Raw genomic sequence first — 15,470 nt, forward strand, 5'->3', positions numbered from 1 at the left:
AGCTCAGGAACTTGCACTGCCTCCGTACGTATGTTACCTGGATACCTCAGTGCCTGTGACACATTTAGCCTCCCAGTTCCTGGTACAAGAGGTGAGTGCCGGCACCCCCCTTTCACGGATGCACCACGGAGGCACTGAGCAGCCAACAGGCAGGGAATCACTGGCAAAGCAAGGAAATGAGCCTGTCTATTCCCTGTTCCAAGCCAGCACCCAACCTACGGGGCCGATTTTTTTTCTACAGCTCAGTTTTTAGACAGTGTTAATGCAGGGGGATGTGTCCACACAGGTGTGGCTGGGGCTCTGGCTTAGACAAAACAAAGGCTAACAGCCCTGGGAACAGCCGCATGGTCAGACCTGTAATTTCAGAGGGAAAGTTCTGTAAGAAACATAACCCATATTTTTAAGACGGTCACACTCCACAGTGTGCCTCTTAGATTACCTCCCTGGGCACTGAATGCTATCATGTTCTCAGTAAGGCCAGAGTCTAGTTTCTAAACCAGAAAACAGTTTCAAAATAATTTTGGTTTTGTAAATTCTGAGGAGTGTTTCGTAAGATCAGACTTTTTAGCTGTATTACAAAGACAGTTCAAATACCATCGCTACAAATTCTGCCTGATACAGACTACCTAAGCGGATCTCAAGGCAGATATTAGCACAGAAATCCATTCTAGCTCACTTTAAGTTACATCACCAGTAGTCCACAGTTGTTTTGTGTGGTACACTGAAGGGTGTCAGCACCTACAGAAGGCTGCAAATGATCAGAGTAAAGATGCCCTCTCAGTCAAAGGGGACAACAGCTGTTATCAGTACAGCAACCACTTGTAGACAAGACAAAGCCGGTATGCCCAGGGAAGAAATACGTACAGAGATAACAGTGGGACTGATAGGCTTTTGCATTCCCTGGTGTTTTCTTATGCTAATAGCTGACACATTTTTAAAAATCCACACCTTATCACTACTGGTTATTTTTTAATTTTTTCTACTGTCCTGGTTTCATCTGGGATAGAGTTAATTTTCTTCTTAGTAGCTAGTACAGTGTGTTTTGGATTTAGTGTGAGAATAATGTTGATAACACACTGATGTTTTAGTTGTTGCTAAGTAGCACTTATCCTAAGTTAAGGATTCTTCAGTTTCTCATGCTCTGCCAGCATGCAGATGCACAAGAAGCCGGGAGGAAGCATGGCCAGGACAGCTGACCCAAACTAGCCAAAGGGATATAAGGGATATTCCATACCACAGAACATCATGCCCAGCATATAAACTGGGGGGAATGGGCCAGGAGGTGCAGATCGCTGCTCAAGCATTGGTCAGCACATGGTGAGCAACTGCATTGTGGATCACTTGTCTTTTCTTGGGGGTTTTGGGGGTGGGTGTTTTTGTTTGGTTGGATTTTTTTTATTATGTTCCTTTTCATTACAGTTATTATTATGTTTTATTATTATTGTTGTTAGTATTACATTTTATTTTACTTTAGATATTAAATCATTTTTATATCAACCTACAAGTTTTACCTACCCCCCCCCCCCCCCAGTTCTCCTCCCCGTCCCACTGGGAGGGTGGAGAGTGAGTGAGCAGCCTAGTTGCTGGCTAGGCTTAAACCATGACATCCACTGACTCCCATTTCACATGATTACATGCTCAGTTCAATAACTAGCTTCTGCTTTTCTCAGAAAGGCGATTAGTTGCATTTTTTTAGCTTATGTTTCCGCTGTAAGCTTTGGCCTTCACCCTCAACACTCCCCCTTACCCTGCTGCAGTTGTTTTTTGTGACTTTGATATTTTTTGCCTGTGCTATCCAGAAGGGCTCCTTTGTTTTTCAGAAGGCTTAGCACACTGAGCTACCCAATCACTCCTAACACACCCACTATGCAAATACAGCCACCTCTAGAGCAGGCCATGGTAATTGGAATAGAAATGGAAACTGCACAATAGAGAGCGTTTTAAGCTGTAAACAATGTTCTCCAGTTGAAACTGCACCTGAAAATTTAGGTGGATGAAAACCTGGGATTTACAGAAGGCAGCAGGTAAGTGTTCCTCTTCCTACGAGAACTGCTATGAATGTTTCCACGGCTCTGAGGGAGTGAGACCTTTGCTGCAAAACATCCAGACCACACCACCTCCCACGGCACCCTCCCTGCTCCCCCTCTTTAAGACTGTTGATTCAGCTCTGGCCCAAAGTGTTACCAATTACATCCAAAAAGCCACTTCTTGCTGCAAATGCACTGTTCCTGTCAACTTCCTCACCAAATATTAAGCCATCCTATGAATACTGGCTTCTGAGGGTCTAACAGAATCATGGCTCAAGGGAAATGAAACTAGCAACAGTAAGAAGCCACCAATCCACACTGCCTTGGGCGACTTTTGGGCAAGCATGTAGAAGTTACTCTTTATCAGACAAGACTGGACAAAACAGTGCCACATGGAACAGTCACAGCAATGAAGTGCTGATGTACAGCACTTCTCCCGAAACTCAGAATTGGGCTAAAACTGTACCTTGCCCTCAAAGACCTGTTTGGCTGATACACAGAATGAGGCTGTGTGACCCTGCTTTGAGAAGTGGGTTGGACCAGATGATCCCCCATGGATCCCTTTCAACCTGAACTATCCCATCATTCTACAAATTATTTGGAGATGAAAGCAACAACAGATTGATGGGCTGGAAAGAAATCTGTGTGCATGAAAGGATCTTGTTTCCTAACGTGCCAAAATAAAACCAGAAGGTAATGCACTGACAGCTCCTCTCCTTGAAGCTACTCTATTTCTTACTCCTGCTCTGTAGCGATCTCACTGCAGTTAGCAGCAATGGTTCAGAGCCAAGAAGCCCATCACTGGAGCAATCTGCTCTCACCACTTCCACCTAGAGCATATTGGTGGGTCAGCCCTGAAAGGAAACCAGCACTACTACTCCTCCTTACCTTCCACTATGAGCCACACTTGCTGTGATTCTTCCTTCTTCCCCCCGTTCTCAACCTGGCACCAGTACTTCCCAGAATCTGTCCGCTCGACGGATTTCAAGCTGAAAAAAGTCAAAAGCCATATCGATATTTTACGTGGATAAAGCATGTTTTTGCCCCAAAGGACCCTCCAGTGTTTGGCAAACCAGATGCACGGACAACATCCACTGAGACGCAGCCAGCTCTGGGGAGGAGGGTAACAGCCAGCCAGCACAAAGCACGTGGCAAAACAGCGGAGACGGGGGGCTCCTCTCTAAAGTGGGTGGAGGGAATCCTCAGCAGAGCAGACAGCCTTCCTCTGAAACATCCTCATAGAAAGCCCATCATCTGTGTCCTCTGCGGATAGGAAGGGGCTGGTCATCTCGATCCTGAATCGTGGTTCTAGCTAGCCTTCAAGAGTGACAGCTTGGCCTACAGTGTCTGAGCTAGCAGGAAACTCCAAATCACAAGCCTCCAACAAGCCTGACTGTTTTGTCTCAGTTAGGTGACAGGACTGCTGACAGCCTCATACAGGAGCAGATGGGTCAGAAAAGGGTCCCCCCTCGCCTCAACGGTGCTCAGCGTTATTCTTATCCCAAGAGCACCTCACACTGCAAAACTCCTTGAGCCTCTTGATTTGGGATTTCAAGGGGTTACGCTGGCCTACTCCAGCACAGGACCTCACCCTACGAACAATTCTGGGTCCTCCCTTGCTCAGCAACAGCTCCCCTTCTGAGAAGATGCATCCAAGCAAGGGAATGCAGCCACAGGGACTGAGCAGCATTCGAGTTGTAGGCCTCCGGTTCAGGGGAGAAATTCTGCTCCTTGCTCCGCTGGTGGAAGTCTGGGGTATCCTCACTTGCCGTCAGCAACACGGGGCTAGCACGGTGAGTAAGGGCAGAATTTGGTCCCAAAGCAACAAGGTCTCAGCTACCAAAGGCACCAGTGTGACTCTGAGCGCCTGTCAATGTACAAATGCTGGTTGCCCCCCGTGGGATGTGCAGCCATGCGTCTGCTGCCATGCAGGAATCCTCAGCAGATCTGATGCCCGCCTTTCTAACGCTAGCAGTCCACCTCGGGGAAGGGGAAGAACGTCTCGGGAAGGAAGACCGAAAAGGGAGAGTGTTTGCTGAAATGCACAAAATGGACCCACTACAGCCTGATTTTCAGAGCTGTACCTTCAAATGGCATCAGCTGTCCTGCCCATCCAGCCGCATGTTCTGAAACACAGCGATCGCAGCAGAAAGTCACACAGTGGGTGGTAGAAATGATCACTTTAGGAGAAGAAAGGAAAAAGGAGAAAAAGATACGGACAAATCTAGATTTAGCACCCTAACTTAGCCCTGGTGCTGCAGAAAGATCTCAGTGGAGGAAAGCAAGAGGTGAGAAAGGAGATCAGACTGAGAGATTGTGAGGGGCAAAGAGAGTTAACTGGTGGAACTGGGGTAAGTAAACGGCATAGTTTCAAGACAAACTGTTTCCATAACATAATGTTATGAAACAATTTTACTGGGCACAGATTTTTTTCCTATCAAAATGTTTCTTACAGGCAAGCTTTAGCACAGGGACTTTTAGTTGCTGGAATTGGAGACTCCGTGCAATGTCAATCCAAGAAACCTAACAGGAGATGAAGCTGGAGCTCAGGGAAGAGTGATTCTCAGTCAGTCAACAGTTTTGAGTCCGCACAGTGATGGCATGTTTGCTTGTTCAAGCTCTCTTTATGCATAAAAAAAAAGCCAGAGCAGAACCTTGGGTCTTGTTTAACTCAGTACTTCCAGAACTAGCTGACATCCCTCTTCTGCTGAAATAAAGGCACAGAGAGCTGCTTTGCCGAAGAGAGTTTTTGCGCCTCTGAGCAGGGCAGGACAGATACCATGTAGTGTAAATGTATTAGGAAAGTCTCTGCAAAATGACTCAGGGATGGTTCAGGTGACAAACACTCCTCCCCAAAGAAAGGAAGAGGATGTAGTCCTGGGAGTCTCATTTCAATTAACAATCCTCACCCTTTAGGCAGACTGACAGCTCAAGAGAGACAGTAAGAGAACGGAATGAGTATGAGAGAGAAAACCTATTTATATAAGTCAGACCTTAGTCTTCCTAAGTGTTCCTGCGCGGCAGAACAAGATGAACAAACAAGGTGAGAACATCCTTTCACCTTGAAGTCACGTCTCAAGCATCACAAGCATTAGCAAAGCACCTGTCACCACAGTAGTCAGGAAACTAATATGGTTCTACTGCATAAAACCTCAGCCCTCGGTGGCATCAATTCTGCTCTCAGTTATGCCCTTGCCACAGACTGAACTGCAGACCTAAGGACCCTGCCCGCCAAGGGCACTGCAGTTGCATAGATATAGCTGACAGCAGAAAACTGTGCAATAGTTTCCGCGATATTCTTCCTTCTCTGCATCTGTTGTACCTGAGGAAGCCGATCCAGTGTTCTTCATCTACTGGAATGTACACCTGGTCTACGCTTTGCACCACTGCTCCGTCCTTGATCCACAACATCTCGGGATCTTCCATTCCCTCGAGGCTGCAATTTAGTTTCACGGGTTGACCCTGGGACACCTTTAATTTGATTGGAGATCCTGTAAATTTCATACCTAAAAGAAAAATACTACTCCGCCCCACCCCCAGAAGAAGGGGGGTTGGAGTACAGCAAATTACTCTAGGTTGGTGGTCTGGCATTACACACCCTACCAGCACACACTGCAGAGGGGTCTGTTAGTCTCAGCACTACTCTACTACGTCTGCTAAGCAATAGTCAAAGGCAAGCACTGAAGGCACAACTGCTGGAGAAAAGTGGTGGCTTAGTGTGTACATGGGGCTTTTTTCAACTCATGTAACAGCAGGGTGAGCTTCTGCAGAGCAGTGCCCAGGCAGAGCCAGACAGAAACGCTGGGAGCTTTGCCGTGTCAGTGATCGAGCAGCGCTAAGTGTGTTCGCTCAACACGGTACCACACCTCCCTCTTTTCCCCAGGCTTGAATTTCAGCTACGGTGTTCCTGTGCTGCTCAGAAATCATCGTGCTTGCTCCATTGTATGCATTTGTAAAGAGCTGGGATATGAGAAAGAATCAATTATGTCTCGTTATTCAGCATACACTCTTCCTCTGCATTACAGAAAGCTTCTCTGCAATTTGCAAACCCATGAAAGCAAAGCCTATTCCACAGCATACCTCGCCGAGGAGCAGAACTGTTTACAGAACAGATATTTCTGTTGCGTGACGTGGGTGTTGCTCAAATGAGCCTCCGTGACCCTTCAGTCCAGCTAAAGGACCACGCTGTGCCCAGAGCTATATAGTTGCGACCCCAAAGCAGCAGGGCCAGAGTCGGTGGAACTGCTCAGGTTTACATTGACACAGAAGTGATCAGAATTTGGCCCCGAGCACTGTTACATGTGTGGGTGGATGGGGAGTGTTTCCCTCAAGCAGAAGCGAATACATGGAATGTGTTACCATGAGAAAACACGGAAGCCAACTATAGAAGCGCATTTAAGGAAGAAAGGCATATAAAGGAAGAACCAGAGGATCAAAGGAGACCGTGGGAAAGCAGGAAGGTGGAAAACAAATGTGAAGCTAGTTTTGTTAGGGAGAGTGGCCGTTTCCTATGCAGTGGCACAGGACTGACAGACCAGAACAGGTCTAGCCTCGCTCAATATTATGCCCTAGCAGTGGCCTCCACATCCTTCAGAGAAAAATTACTCCAGCACTCTTGCCCGGCCACGTACCACAGCACATTACAACTTCACCCAGTTCACTGGCTGGTCAGCTTCTCACAGGATGCCTCGCTAGCCTACAGAGCCAGACAGAAAAACGCCAGTTGTGAAATCCAGAGCGCTGCTAAGTAAGCAGCCCTGTTGCTCTTGAACTCTGTTACAGCCTTCCCGGTGATCAAATACAGATATTTCTCATGTGCCACCTCCCTTCTTGCCTCATGTGCCACCCTCCCACAGCCAGGAGGGCACCACCTCACAGGGCAGAGCAGCAGCAGAGGGACTCGCAGCGTGGTTCTAACAGCTGGAAGAAGGGGGAGCCAGGACTGTGGGACCAGCCGGCGCTCTGCCACGGGCAGCCGGTACCCGGCAGAGCACCGGTGGTCCGGGAGCAATCCCAGAACACAGGCAGAAGGACTTTATTCCTTTCCTTAATGAGAACTCCCAGCCTGTTTACAGCTGGTTTCCCACACCTTTCTATCTGCTGTTATTAATTCAGCAAATTCACAGAGGGCACTGGAAAACTGGTAGGATGATAATTTTAGTTTAGTTGCTACAGCTTGTTTGCTGGGCTAAGGATTTAATCACCTTGGGTAAGGATGATCTAACCTCACATTACTTAACTCACCTGTAACACAAATGACATGTCCCAGTGCATGCCAGAAAGCATCCTCCCTTTCACCACTCACAATACTGGAATAAAACATGAAAGCTTTATAGCAGCTCTCTCCTTGTTACAGAAAACTGATGCAGCCAGGCTGCTGAACGCACGCACAAATTGACAGACACTTTCATTACAGGTGCCTTCGTGGAAAAGCAAACTACTCAGCTTTCCTCAGACTGCCCTGCTGAAAGAGTTAGCCACAAATTAAACAAAGAAGTGTTGTTAGAGACCCTTTATGGTTTTCAGCTCCCATACAAATTAAAGATGTAGGATATTAACATACAGTACAAGCGTTCAGCCTGAGTTGTAATTCTCCACATCGCCCAAGTATAATCCCTCCGTCAAGATCAACTGAGATGACAACATACAGATTGGGGATTTGTAATAAATTCACAGGTTTTTGACAAAGATCCAGTTTTAGCTGCAGCATCTCTTCCTGTAGGTATCAGGAAGAAGCACATAGGAGGCCAACATGGATTTTAATTGCCACTTGTTCCTCCTTCTACTCTCCCACTCACCATTTCTTATCTGATAGCGTTCCTGCCAGCGCAAGAAATAATCTCATCCAAATAGGTTCCTCCAAGCCTACCTGTAAGAGCTGCAGCAGTTGAAATGTATAGCTAGGAAATAAAATTGCATTAAATTTCTTATCAAGCAAGTCATCTGACAGAAGTGACAGCAAACGAACATACTAGTTGCCAAAATACGTGACATATCTGCTTGCTTGTTTTTTAAACTTCCCACCTCTGAATATTTTGATTCCTAGGAACAGAAGTATGTTTTTTGTGGAGTTATTTTGGGAGTGGAGAGAGAAGATGTCTACTCATGCACGCAAAGGGAAAGGCTTTTCGCCTCTCAGGCTGCTTAGGTTCCCCGATCTAGCGATGCAACCTGTACCACAGCCTCTCCAGCTCAGTGTCACCGCACGCACGCTGCTCCACAGGCAGCGCGGAGCCCAAACTCCGGGTGAAGTCGGCAGGAGGTTCGCCGGGGCGCAGAGAGGCTCTCCCACGCTGCCCTTCCCTGCCCACCCGGGGGGGGAAACTTCGGAAAAGGAGTTCGGGAGGGAAAAAAAAACCCAAAACAAACCAACAAAAAACCAAAAGCCCCTCAGGAATGCGTTAGCGCCCGGCTTTCCTCGGCGACGATCCGCGCTAGGCAAATACCAGAGCAATGCCTCCGCAAACAACGGGCAGGATTATCTGGGTTTGCGACTTACAACTCCGGACTTGCAGGCAGGCGGGCGAAGCTGGCAGCACCCCGCACAGCCCGGGCTCCCCGCCGGGCACCGCCACCTCCCGAGACCCACGTCGCTGGCCCCACAGACGCGGCGGAGCCCCCCGCGCCCGGCCGTGAGTGGGGACACACACACACACAAAACGGGCCGGCCCCGACCCCCACCTGTGGCTGCCCGAGGCCCTGCGGCCGCCCCACCGGGAGGACCCCGCGCCACGCCGCCTCTGCCCGGCGACCGGTGTCCGTGCAGCCAAGCCGCTGTCGCCCTCAGCGGGCTGCCGACACCTGTAGAGCCGGCGCGGCTGGGGGGGGGGGGGGGGGGACCCGGCCGGCGGCGGGGAGCGGGCCCGGCGCCGCCGCCACCGGGGCAGCCCCCCCCCGCCCGGCCACAGCCCGTCGGCGGGAGCCGTGCCCCCGCAGCCCCTCTCGCCGCGCCCAGGGCTCTCGGGGGGACGCTGCCCCGCCGCCCCCGGCCCTCAGCCGCGGCGACCGGCAGCGGCCACCCCTCCCAGCCCCGCCGCCGCCGGGCGGGCCGTCAGCCCCTCTCACCTGCCACGGCGGCGACGTCCCGGAGCGCCGCAGCCCACAGTCCCAGCAAGAGGAGCCGCGGGATCGCCATGCTCCGCTTCAGCTCCATCGCTCCCGCACCACCATCCTCCCCCCCCAGCTGCCGGCGCCGCGGGGGGGGCTCCCACCGCCCAGCGCAGGCGGCGACAGCGGTGTAAAAGCGACCCGGCGTCGCCGATCGCCACCGGACTCCCCCTCGGGAGGCTGCGGGGACGCTCAAACTTCTGGCTGCGGCCCCGCCGAGGCGGAGCGGGTCCGGTCGGGTCGGGTCGGGTCCGGCCGCCGCCGCCGGGCGGTCTCCCCCTGCCGGTGCGCAGCCGCCGCGGCGCCGCTCGGCGGCTCCGTCCGTCCGTCCGTCCGTCCGTCCCTCCTCAAGCCGCCGCCTTCTCCTCCAGGAAATGGCGCTCTCGGGCGGTCACCGCCGCGCTGTGCTCCCCCTCTGACATCACGCTCATGAATATGCATGAGCCGGGCGCCCGCCGCCCCCGAAGCGGCGAATCACCGCGCGCCCGCCGCCCCCGCTCCGCCGCCCCGGGACGGCACCGGGAGGGCGGGACGGGGCGGGGGGGTCTGGAGGCGGTGTGTGTCCCCCCAAGTCCCTTCCCCGGGGGGGGCTGCTCCACCGGGCGGCCTGGTTTGCCAGAGCGCCGGGAGCGGGTGACCCACATCGGCGGGAGCTGCCGGGGCACCGGGCAGGGTGGGGGGGAAACCGGGTCGCTTATTCCCCTACGTCCGTATGGAAGCAGGAGGCCAGCCTGGCCCCCTCGCAAGCCCCCGTGCACCCTCCTGCTCCCCAGGGAAGGAGGGCTTGGGGCCAACACCGGTGCTCGGCCCCCGCAAACCAAGGCTCAGCCAGGATGGGTGGCAGCACCTTTCCTCATGCGCACAGCACCCCCAGCCCCAGTTTCGGTGGCTGGCCCTCTCCGGCTCCCTGCCTCGGCCACGCTTCCCTCACCGGCCGGACTCCGGCTAGTGGGGCTACTGGCCACGCCGTCCGTCCCGGTGCCTCCTACGTGGAGGAGGACCGGCAACGTGAGGAGATCCACCCGTGCCCTGCAAGCAGGATCGGATCGGCCTTGCCCTCTTTTCCGCTACTGGAAAAGTAGGGAGAGAGCTGAGGAAGGAGATCCCTGCTGCCACAGAGTTACTAGCACGGCGTGGAAAAAGTCACCGGCAAACCATTTGAAAAAAACCTGGCGCTGCCTTCTCGTAGGAGTTACGGTGAGAATCTGGGTTGAAAGGCGCCATAAGGAGCAATGTCGTTACAACACGATGCAGCTTTCAGCTCTGCCACAGCCGTTGGTGTGCAACGCTTACCCAGCGGCTCCTGCGAGACTCCGGAAACCTGGCTTAACGGAGGAGCGCAGGGAAACTGCCTTATCCCCATCAGGGGGATGGAGAAACTGAGGCACGACAAGCTCACATCATTCCGTCCCAAACTCTGATCTTCCCCCGCCCCCAGCCATTTGCATTTCTGGTAGGAATTCCCAGGGGACTGGAGCAACGCCAAGAAGATTTCATAACTGGAATGGAAATGTCACTCCCTCCCCAGCGCCTCTCGCCGCAATGAGGTGGCCGGGAGGAGACACTGACAAGCCATCCACCCGAGAGCTTGCGGGAAGCCTGGGTGCTCTCAGGGACGGGAAATCGTGACATGCCTCTTGCCAGGATCACGACGGCTCTTGCTCGGGCTGAGAGGTTCTGCGCCAGTGTTTGCTAAAAGCTTCACGCGCACTTGCTGTCGCTGCTCGCTCTCCCCCGTGTATCCATATATATATACCCATCTATCCGGGTGTGCCGCGTGTTTCTGCACTTATTCATGGCGATAGCGCCTTCCAGAAAGTAGCTACTTTTGCAGCTTTTAGTTGTTTCCATGAGAAAAACTAACGGCCATTAGAATAATGCTGCATTTCCATGGCGTTTTCCTTCTAAGAGTTTCTTCCAGCCTTACAATTACAGAGGCTTACAGCACTACGCTGGCCCTGTGGGCTCAGGAAACGCTCCGGTGTAGAAGCAGGAGCGAGGAGGCACAGGCGAGCGTTGGGACTTGGCCAAGCCTGGCCGGGGAGGCAGCAGCCAAGAGAGGCTTGACTCCACACCGTGTGCCTGGAGCATGCCTCTACCTCGACAGGCATGTTGTGCTTCACCCAAATGTCATATGTGATGCTCTCAAAGGCTCAGGGAAGGAAAAAGGGAAGGGAGCTTTTATCTGCAAAGAGGAGTACCTGAGAGAAAGTTGCTGTGGCAAGGCACAGGCCAGACTCTGGGCTGGTGTAAGAGAGCAAAGCTTTGCTGGAAGCAGTAGACCAAAGGGAGTTTTCCCCAGCAGGGGATCTGGCTTCGGCTCTTCTGAGAAGGGCTTTGTGTCAACAGTGATAGGCAGGAAGAGCCACATGAAAAAAAATTGGACTGAAATCCTGCACGCGCTGCCAGTTGGAGTGCAAACTGCTGTGGGAAAACTTACGGAGGAGTGCAATATTACCGTGCAGAAATCAAAGGAACTGGTGAATCTGAAATGCTTTTAGGAACTGAAGACAAATAAACTCTCTCGGCCTCTCATGCCACTGAATGGAGCAACGTGGCTTTGTTCTACAGGCCATAACACCAGCGGCAGTGCGCGCTGCTCACGCGCAGCAGGGACTTATATATGTCTGTGCACACAGCACAGTGGCTTATAAATAAGCTGGTGCCTTCCTGGCTTACATCCTTTCCTTATTTCTGTTGCGATAGTGTGTTGTCACGTCTCACTGGACTTGCTGGGCGGTGTAGGCATGTTCTAGAAAATGCCTGAAGAGCTGCACAGTAATCAAGAAATGAATTCCCAGTGCTGGGAGACTTCTGAAGACAAGGGAGAAGGAAAAAGGAAGAAAGGAAGAGCAGGAGTGAGGGAGGAGAGAGAAAAGGCAGGAGGGAGGCAAGTATTTGCTGGATGATTTCTCCTTCCTCTGCTGCTCAGCCTCTTCTAATTATTGAGACCCAACAGGACAAGGATGGGTTATCCCAGTGAGAAAGCACCCCAAACCACCCATTTCCACAGGAGAAGCCATAGCCCTAAAGGTTCAGCAAAAGCCGCTGGTGCCTGCCACTACTCCATCCTCGAAGCAGTCAGTCTGCAACTGGATGCAAAATCCCTGTGTTTTGTACAAGTTGTTTTCCCTAGAGCTCCCTGGCTTGCACTCAGATTCAAGAACTTATCTGCTCCACCCTCTGACTAGGGATTTGAAGAGCAGCGTTTTCCCCTCCATTGCCAGGGGACAGATCCCTCATCCTGCATCGGGAAGCTGTGGCAACGGCAAGAGCGACGACGAAGTGGCGTTGGGGGGTTGCAGGAGTAGCTGGCTCTGCTCTCCGGTGTAGGAGACCCAGCATGGCTCTTCAGGTGCTTCCTGAGTGGGTGATCTGTTGAAACCAGCACGTTCAGCCCCAGGCCAGAACAGGAGCTGCTCACAGCTTTTCAGTCACCACCAGAGGCTACAGCAAGTAACTGGAGGGAGCTTCATGTGTGTGAGGGCTTTTGCAGCTTAGGGATGGCTTCTCAAATAAATGCCCCAAACTTGGGCCAGAACACAGGGAGTGAGGAAGCAGAAACCCTCTGGGCTTTCCAAACCCTGCCAAGGACACAGCTTGAGAACTGCTGGATATTACAGTGGCTTTTGAGGACACTGAAGAGGTTAAACTGGGCATAGACTGTCTCCATTCTCTGCCCAGCCCATCATAATAATGGGATTGCCAGAGCTTGTTCATGCTGGGTAATAATACTGTTTAACGTGGCCACTTCTGAAGACCCAAATATAACTCTCCATCTTGAAATACATATGGGACCGAACTGGCCATGCCAAGACCTTGGACGTGGTATTTAAAGACACAGGTGGCTGCAGCAGCTCACAAGAAGACTGAAACTCATCCTGCCTGTGTCTGGGCTAAGCTTGCCATAACTGAGTTATGCTGCTCATTTGGGAATTATCTTAGCTGCAGCTGAACTCTGTTCTCTTTTAATTTGTGTTATTCTACCATCTTGTCCTTTCTCCTTTCTTGTCTTCCTCCCTACTGCCTCCTTCAGTAAGAAGCTGTGTTGAAATATTCCAGCCTCTCTGTTTCGTGAAGTTTCAGCCTCCTCCAGCTCTTACATCTTCCATATGTGCTGGTTTTAACTTTCTGTGTGAATGAAAATAAGGACAGGCAACCTTATTAAAGACTTGCATTTACTTCATCTTCAGAATACAAGTAAATCAAGGATGAGTCTGAGCTTTGAGTTCAGGCGTGATCCTTCCCTAGTTCCCAAACTCTCCCGGTTCTGCCTGGGGGTGGTAGGTGGCACGGTGTAGATAGGGGACTAGGACTGGGTCACTGTAGGGTGGATCTAAGTATGGATTTTTCTCTAAGTTTCAATGTTATCCAGTTTGGCCCCAGCCCAACCATAATCATTACCCCGAGCCCAAACCTGGTTCCTCCACGTGTCTGGGATGGTTATTCTTTTTTAGAGGTGGCAAACTAACACATCATATGTGTTATCTATCTTTTGCAATAAATGCCAAGCTGTCAGAATGAAAATGTCACATAAATCATACATAAAGTATTTACATTAAAAAAGATCGACTCATACGATTTTAAACAACCTTTCTGGTGGTGCCATCGTTTGCAGCAGGTTAGCCAGGTATTACCAATGTTTCTATTTCTGCAGTTGAAATAAATACAGCACATCAAAACGGAGTCATCAAACCAAAATAAAATGTATTTAACATGGTGCAACAGTCAATGCCATAAGAAATCACCATATAAGTATGCAGAGTTATATATAATCTACACATACTAATATGACCTTACAAATCTCATGTTACATGTAGATACACACAGAATGGACTTGGGAAGAAGCATTTGTTGCCAGCCCCTCTGGGGGCTCAGTTTCTTACCTATTTGCTGTAGGGTGTGACAACACTTTGTTTTTGAAAGTGATCGTATTGCGATCGCATTGCATTCTCCTGTGAGTCACGGTGGATAATAATCTCCACCATCCACGTGACAAAATGGTACGGAGCTTGCTCAGCGTATGACCATCCCTTGTGTGACGGAGGTTTGGCACGTGCGAGGTCCCTGGCGGGTCCTCAGTGTGACCATAAGCTTCTCGGGTCGGTCCCTGGCTCTTGGGGGGGAGTCTCCCTGGGCCAGGAGGGCAACCCACAGCCCAGAGTGCAGCGGTCTGCTCCGCCAGGACCGGACACCTTCTGGGACTAATTCTGGAAGGTGCTGCACCTGCTCTAGGTGAAGCCTTGTGGGAAGAACCTGGAGCCCCAGCAGGAGTGGCTGGTGGGGCTGGCTCCCAGTTGTGCTCCCTGCCCGGGGCTGGGGTGGCACCGCATCTCGCCTGGGAAGGTGGGAAGGCGGCAGCGGGCTACGGGCCAAAAGCCTTCCCCAGGGCACACGGAAAGCTGAAAGATAACGTAGAGCAGTCCTGCAACTGCTCTAATAGACGCTGTGAGTGGAAGAGCTTCCTAACAACTCCAGACTCTCGGTGGGAGAGTTCATACCATGTGTGCCTTTCCCTCTCCAGCCCCTCTCCCCTTGTCCATCCTGTGCTGCTCTGCGCAAGTGGTAGGAATGAAACAACCACAAACCACACTCACGATCCTAAAAATAGTGGCACTAACAGGGCACTGATCTACATTACTGCTCTCGACGATTGCTAACAGGGGTGGAGCTGGACAAGGTTAACTACAGCTGGAAACGCAGCAGTGTCTCTGCCGCAGACAAGGCAGGACAAGGTGAGCAAAGGGCTTTTCGCTTTACTGGTGTACGTTACTGCTCTGGAAGGAAAGTCCTCAGCACTTTTCAGGTGCATAGCCTGTGGTTGCGTCAGCAGTCAGTGACATTTGTGCCGCGAATACCTTATCTTTGCCCGATGGAAGGAGATTACACCCTGAAAGACATCCTCACCGGCAAAACCCCAGAAAAACTGGAAAGCAGAAGTGAGAAAACTGAAAAAAAGGGAGACGAGGGTAAAGTGAGAAGAGGAGAACATGAAGAAAGGAGAGGATAAATGTCAGAAGAAGAGGAAAAAAGACTGGTGAAAATAAAACAAATTAAAAAAGCACCTCGTTTGGGGTTTGCAGGAGGTGACTCAGCACCTGCAGATCTCAATTCTCCTTCTGACTTGACTCTGGCTGGCCGTGTGCCTTTCTCCTCGCTCTATCTGAGTTTCTTACCTTGCAGGGCATCCAAGAGGGCAAATATACTGCAAAGCACAGGCTTTATAAATCCTCCAGCAGCAACAGCGGTCAAATGCTGTGACTGAAATGTAAAAAAAAGACTGAGGGTGGCATGGGAGGAGAGGCAGGCAACCAAGGAGCAGAGAAACCGTGAGGA

The 15,470-nt window shown here is 51.4% G+C and overlaps 1 protein-coding gene across 7 annotated transcripts in view; it reads right to left on the reverse strand.

Annotated features, from left to right (window-relative positions):
• Positions 1 to 9,488, reverse strand: part of TYRO3 (TYRO3 protein tyrosine kinase) — a 44,104-nt gene extending 34,616 nt beyond the window's left edge. The window contains exons 1-4 of one of the 7 annotated variants that reach the window (XM_075030698.1): positions 9,093 to 9,488; positions 6,659 to 6,723; positions 5,350 to 5,533; positions 2,916 to 3,016 (exon numbers count right to left, since the gene is read on the reverse strand). In XM_075030698.1, the coding sequence (XP_074886799.1) occupies positions 2,916 to 3,016; positions 5,350 to 5,533; positions 6,659 to 6,668 (295 nt within the window). In that variant the 5' untranslated portion in view covers positions 6,669 to 6,723; positions 9,093 to 9,488. The other 6 variants (XM_075030697.1, XM_075030696.1, XM_075030699.1 and 3 more) reach the window with 6 other exon arrangements.
• Positions 9,489 to 15,470: the final 5,982 nt, after the last annotated feature.

This window comes from Buteo buteo, chromosome 6 (genome assembly GCF_964188355.1).
Source record: "Buteo buteo chromosome 6, bButBut1.hap1.1, whole genome shotgun sequence".
NCBI classification, from domain to species: Eukaryota; Metazoa; Chordata; class Aves; order Accipitriformes; family Accipitridae; genus Buteo; species Buteo buteo.